This window comes from Egretta garzetta, unplaced genomic scaffold (genome assembly GCF_000687185.1).
Source record: "Egretta garzetta isolate BGI_Z169 unplaced genomic scaffold, ASM68718v1 scaffold182, whole genome shotgun sequence".
Classification (NCBI taxonomy): Eukaryota; Metazoa; Chordata; class Aves; order Pelecaniformes; family Ardeidae; genus Egretta; species Egretta garzetta.
The window spans coordinates 389,661-396,356 of record NW_009258767.1 but is presented as its reverse complement, the minus strand read 5'-3'; the positions used below and the strand labels follow the sequence as shown (position 1 = coordinate 396,356).

The window sequence follows — 6,696 nt, the reverse complement described above, 5'->3', positions numbered from 1 at the left end:
ATCCAGCCTGTCCAGGTCTCTCTGCAGAGCCCTCCTCCCCTCAAGCAGATCAACGCAACCACCCAGTTTGGTGTCATCTGCAAATTTACTGAGGGCACATTCAATCTCCTCATCCAGGTCATTGATAAAGATATTAAACAAGACTGGCCCTAGGACTGAGCCCTGGGGGACACCGCTTGTGACCAGCCACCACCTGGATTTAGCTCCATTCACCACGACTCTCTGGGCTCGGCCACCCAGCCAGTTTTTAACCCAGCAAAGAGTACATCCATCTAGGACATGAACTGCCAGCTTCTCCAGGAGAATGCTATAGAAGACTATGTCGAAGGCTTTGCTGCAGTCCAGGTATACAACATCCACAGCCTTTCCCTCATCTACCAGGCGGGTCACCTGGTCGTAGAAGGAAATCAGGTTGGTTAGGCAAGACCTGCCTTCCATGAACCCATGCTGACTGGGCCTGATCCCCTGATTGTCCTCCATGTGCCTGGTGAGCACACTCAAGATGAACTTCTCCATAATCTTCCCCGGTACTGAGGTCAGGCTGACTGGTCTGTAGTTCCCCGGATCCTCCTTCCGGCCCTTCTTGAAGATAGGTGTCACATTTGCCAACCTCCAGTCATCTGGGACCTCCCCTGTTATCCAGGACTGCTGATGATAGAGAGTGGCTTGGCCAGCTCCTCTGCCAGCTCCTTCAGCACTCTTGGGTGGATAATAAGTCTTCGGAAACTTTGCAATCTTTTATTAAGAATAAAATTTGCTACTTCCTCAATACTTTCACGGGAATTAAAGCTGTGGTTTCAAGGAATTTCTCAAAAATCAAGTGCCAACTACAGTTCTTGGCTGCAGCTTCAGTTCATGGAAGAGTCAAGCATCTAGATCCAACTACCTAAATTACACATTAGAAAAACCACGTTTGGCATAACAGAACTCTCAATTCATTCTGCAACTTCAAACTGGAAGGAAAAGTAAGAAAAGGAGCTCTATCCTGTTATGAAATCGACTGTATGGTGCAGCCATTTCCAATAGCGCGATACTGGATTTGAGGATCCAAGTAGACTTCTTCCAATCTTATGATGTTACACACTACTTATTCTTGGAACAATTTCTTTCATTGCAGACCACACCTGCTCCCTTTCTTCCTTAGAAAATTTTCCCTCTAGTCCATTTTTTTCCATATTCCTGCTCTGATCTGCGGGAACCCATGCCAATATTCATGCTTCATTCTTTAATAGTGCATTTCTACACTGAAAACAAACAAGATAAAATAAAGGAGACAATCTTCCTCAAACCGCGTGAACTCAACCATATCTACTCACATTTGTGACAATGAATCTGTATTATTTATTATTCCTTTTAGCACCACAGAGTGAGTATGGCACTAAGCAAGGCGAACGCCTGCATCTATGACACCAATGTTTGCTGATGAGTAAATAAACTGGGTAGATGCGACTGAAAACAAGGCACTGATTTCATGAAGACAGTGCTGTGCAGCATCAGACCCAGAGCACTCTGCACTCTTACAGGGTCAGACTTATCTTTTCCTCAGAAATTCTGTTGCACTCCCATAAATTTATGGAGCTTGCTAGGGGAAAAATCCCTTCCAAAGAGTTCTAGAACATCGATGACTTTGGGAGTTCCTAAACTATAGCTTGTCCCAGAACCCTCGTTCCCTGCCCAGGGGGAAGTTTAGCAGCAGCAGCATGAGGGTATTCCAGCCAACTGCTAGATTCTGTAACAGGTGACTCAGTACAATACCAAAAATCTCCAGCAGCGTCTAAAGCAACCTCCTGCCTGAGTTCTAACTCATCCAATCCAGAATTAAGCATCACTGAGCTCTACAGAAACTCAGTTGGGAGGACAAAAGTTTTTTTTTTTGTTGTTCTTTTTTTAACATTAAAACAGTACCTCTAGGGCATAGCATAGTGCTCAGATGGAAAATTGCTGTCCTGTAAGTAGAATGATTCCTTGTTGAGCACTTCTGCTTCATTGTTAGACAGCCTACAACTTTCCACAGAATTCAGCCTCACCAAAACAAACCAAACAAAAAGTCATGGAATATTTCAATAAAAATGAGTTCCTGTGCTTCTCTCTCTTCTCTCTCTCTCTGTATTTTCCTGAAGGGGATAATAAAATATTTTTCAAGCCAACTAATATTTTCTTTCACTTCAGGACATTTCTTGTATCCTACTTAATTTCTGCAGCCTGGATCCTAAAATAAATGTTTTTCCCTTATCAGTTAATATGGCTCAAAAGGAGACATGAATGAGCATTTACTATGAAAATGTAATTACAAATAGAATAAGCCAAACAACACCTAGTGTTAGACTTTTACTTTCATTTTGGGTCCACTGGTTTCATTATCAGAAACTTCTGAAGAAGATATTTACTTCATGAAACAATTGTATTTCAGAAGACATTTGTAAATGTTGAAATAATCACCTCTGAGCTGAGATGACGTGAGATTCCAGTACACACCTCACTAAAAATGCATGTCATAGCTACAGCTTTTTTTCTAAATATTCCTAAAAGAAAACATCCTATTTTGTGGGATTATATGATTATGACATTGGTAGATGCTATGTACATCTCTATGCCAAAATAATTAAATATAACATATCGCAACCTCTCCTACATGATTCAGCTGAATTCTATTTCCAGCTGTAGGATTGCTATTTAGCTAAGCAATAGTTACACATTCCATGTACTCTTACTTTAAACTCAGGTCCTTTATATCAGATATTTCAGGAGAATAAGACTTCAAATCAGTTCAAGCGTAAAGTCTATTTGGACTCCATTTTCCTGTTAATTGTTTCAGTTTTTTCTCATGTTTTACAAAGTGATTGTTTTATAGCTAGACACAGGAAACCCCTTATTTAACAATTTTAAGTACCAATGCTTTGGAGCTATATGAGAATGTTAAAAAAAGTTCTATTTAAAAGTTACTGCTAAATTAATAAATATTTGGCATCTGGTCTCAAATTGTTTGTATATTTAGCAGTTTGAAAATGAACCAAGGTCAACATCCTAAAGCTGATTAGAACATGAAGTTAAAATGATATGCTATGATATTGTTAAAAGGTACCATCAAAGTGTTTGTCTAGGAAAAACAACATTCATTGTACACTTATTATAAATAAAACTATAAATTATTAATGGCAAAGCTATTTTGTTTCATCTAGGTGAAATTATTCAACTGTTCTTAAAAACAGTACTGCCTAACTTTTTTGAGGTAACCTTTTTTAAACCTAAAGGAATCAAGACGATGTAAAATCCACCCCCAACTCCTGAAAGTATGGAGGAATCATTCTCATCTAACTTTAGTCATCAAAGAGTCAGGAAGAAGCTGCTGAAGCTCCCCAATCTGCAAGCACTGAAAGAAATAGATCTTTACGGTTTACTGATTTGCATTAAAAAAAAAAAAGAAACAAAAGACACAGGTAGCCAAAAACCACTAGCCATAGCAAGAGAATATAGGAAGAAGCTCTAGCAATCTGATATCTTTTGTGACCTAAGAATAATGCTGAAACTAAGCGTTCACTATATACCTTCCCGTGATCCTTCAAAAGAGAATAGGTTGGGGTTTAAATTTAAATTTTACAGACTGTTTCTTCATTTCATATATGCACTAAGTTAGCCTGTGCACAGGCAAGTTTTATATGGAAATTTAAAATAAATAAAAACATAGGAAGTATCAGATTTGAATGGGCACATATTTGGCAGAGGAAAAAATGTTAAATGTTTCTCTCTTACAAATCACTCCACACTATCAAATTTATTGTTGTTGGTTCGTTCAGTGATTGAGCTAATATCAAAACACTTCAGTGTAAAAGAAAACATGCCACAACTTAGAAAGAGTTTATATTTTGGGCAAAAATAAATGAAATTTCTGTTGAGGAAACTGACAGACTCCATATGGATTTCTTGTCAGGAAAGATTATTTCAAGGCTATTGACAAACCCAATTTAGTTGCCTACAATAAGATCAAATACACCATAAATTTTAAAATCATGATTTTGTTAAAGAGTCTGTCCAAAACAAACAAGCCTTGTTTTGCATTAGCACATCTGACTTAACAGTGGATCCAATAAACGATATAAATGGCCACAATCCAGAATTTAAGGAGAATACACCTGATTTTGAACCACAGACTGCCCCAAACAGGACACAAAACCTCCTGAGTTACCAGGGAGCATTAGATACTTCAGAACAGAATCCAAAATACTAACAAAACCACCTGTACTAGAGCTTGCAAGAATAATGTTAAGCACAGCAGTGCTTGAACTCCTACATCTGCTGCTGCGCTCAAGCACTGCAATTACTATCCAGAGTTGAAGCGGCAGCCCTCAGGACAGATGCCTACAATAATTTTTATTTTTTTTTTTTCAATGAACGGAGCATGATTCATTGTCTTCCTGCTAAAGAAAGGCTAGAGAATAAAAACAGGAAGGCTGTATTATGCATGATAGCCATGTAGTTTGAGCAATGGCTTAAGACACAGGAAAACACAAGACTCTAGGTCTTTTTTAGCGGACTGTTTGAAACGTTTCTGAACTTTGATTAGTTTAGAAGTTCAAATCTTACTAACTACAAAATAAATAACAACACAAACCTGGATTTCTATGTGACGAGGGTTATCAATGAACTTTTCTATCAGCAAGCGATCATCACCAAAACTTGAAGCAGCTTCTTGAGATGAAAATCTAAAACCTTCCCTTTAATGAAAACAAAGAGAATAATCTACATTTTAAAAGTTAAGTCAGGTTCTGAAGTCTACAAAGAGAAGGAACACTTATTCATTCCAGTCATCTGGCAGTTTTCATCAATCAACACCCACATCCAAAAACCAAGTTTCATCATCTGCATTTAATTCTTTAATGAGCATCCCTTTTTTCTTTCTTTTCTTACCAAACAAAAAAAAATTACATTTTCAAAGCACAGAGAATTTCAGAGTGTTTAAAAAGTCTGGACATTTCCAACAATTATTTGTATGAATTTTCTTTGTTGGCATTTTCTTCTTCAAAAGTAGTAAAGTAATCAAATTTTAAAAACCATTAATTACAAGGTACTTGTTACACAGAAGTAAAGGTGAAGCTCACCATTATTTAAGGTACACAGCCCTCTTAATACTCAAGAATAGCAGAGGTTAGTTGCACATTAATTAGATGAAAGAACTGCAGATATAATATTGCAGACCTTGTAAATTCAATCACTGAACACACAACCTGAAGATGCAATACTTCCCTTTATAGAGCATACCAGCTGTACTACTAGTTTTTCCCTGCTTTAAAGTATAATTGTGTTAGACCATGCATTCCAAATATTTCCATTTTCTCTTTTCTGTATGTAATTACTCAAACAAATAAAGACTGTAAGATACCATATTTATTGACTTTATTTTCCATAGCAGAAAGATTACTCGTATGGGGCATAACTGCTGACAAACAACTTCATGTACAGCTTTCTCAGGGTGAAATGTACCATAATGCAGGGACCCAAAGGCTCCACAGAAGTTTTCTACAGGCTTAGTAGTCCTGTTTATGTTGATACATATGGTAAGTTTGGGGTAAATTTCTGTGAGGTTGACTACTGAAATGCAGCAGCCCTGATATTTGTGCCCAAATAAGAAATACAGCACAAGCAAGTTGACGTTTCCACACTTTCCATCTCTTGAATCTAGTTCAATTCCATAAACAAAACCTGGTCAATAGAACCGTGAGATAAGTAAATCTACAGCATAGATACATGTATGTTTAAAGGTATTTCACCACCTTCTTTCGAGATTGTGGAATAACATATGCTACAATTTTGAGAGATTATATTCAATGTACAATCTTTCCTAAATTCATATTTAAGTTCAATATATTGTATTATTTTAAAAAAAGAGAAAAAGGAACATCAAAATTTGTGATTCTGTACACTACCTGGTCTGTCCAAAAAATGAGGTAGCAAACAGCCATACACAGTGTTTGAGCTTACTGAAACAGATCTGCAGCTATTTCAACTCCTATATCAAAGGCTTTGTTTCCTTTTGTAAACATTTTGTCAGACAGTGTTATGCACAATTGACTATTTTTCCTTCATTGAAGTATGTGCTAATTAGAAATCTAAACTGCAATACTTGTTAAAAAAAAAAGTCAGGTGCCTAATTATCTAATCCATACATCTGTAAATCTTTTTAAATTATGTATAACAGGAATGACTATCTCAGTCAGGTATTCTGACCTTGTTTGTATCTTACAAATCTGTGCAGTCGTGTTTGTTCAGTGATAAAAATTACCATAAACACACTTCACCTTCCTTAAGAAAATCATACTAACCAAATGGAGATAGGCCTGAGTCTCTTTATGAATATTTAAAAAAAAAAAAAAAAACACAAAACACACGACACTGTTTAGGCTAGAAGAGAATTTGTATTTGAAGCATTATCCTTTCACCAAGCAACAGCCCTACAGAGCCTCACTGCAAGGAATCACAGAATCACAGAATCGCAAGGGTTGGAAGGGACCTCGGGAGATCATCCAGTCTAACCCCCCTGCTAAAGCAGGCTCTCCTAAAGCATTCTACACAGGACTTTGTCCAGGCGGGCTTTGAATATCTCCAGAGAAGGAGACTCCACAACCTCCCTGGGCAGCCTGTTCCAGTGCTCTGCCACCCTTAGAGTAAAGAAGTTTTTCCTCATATTCAACTGAAACCTCT

General features: G+C 37.4%; 1 protein-coding gene across 1 annotated transcript in view; it reads right to left on the bottom strand.

The window, feature by feature from the left end:
* The window catches only part of LOC104135673 (propionyl-CoA carboxylase alpha chain, mitochondrial), a 252,781-nt gene that overhangs the window by 110,051 nt on the left and 136,034 nt on the right, over positions 1 to 6,696 (bottom strand). The window contains exon 11 of the mRNA XM_035889044.1: positions 4,610 to 4,712. Coding sequence (XP_035744937.1) covers positions 4,610 to 4,712 — 103 coding nt within the window. The remainder of the gene's footprint in view (positions 1 to 4,609; positions 4,713 to 6,696) is intronic.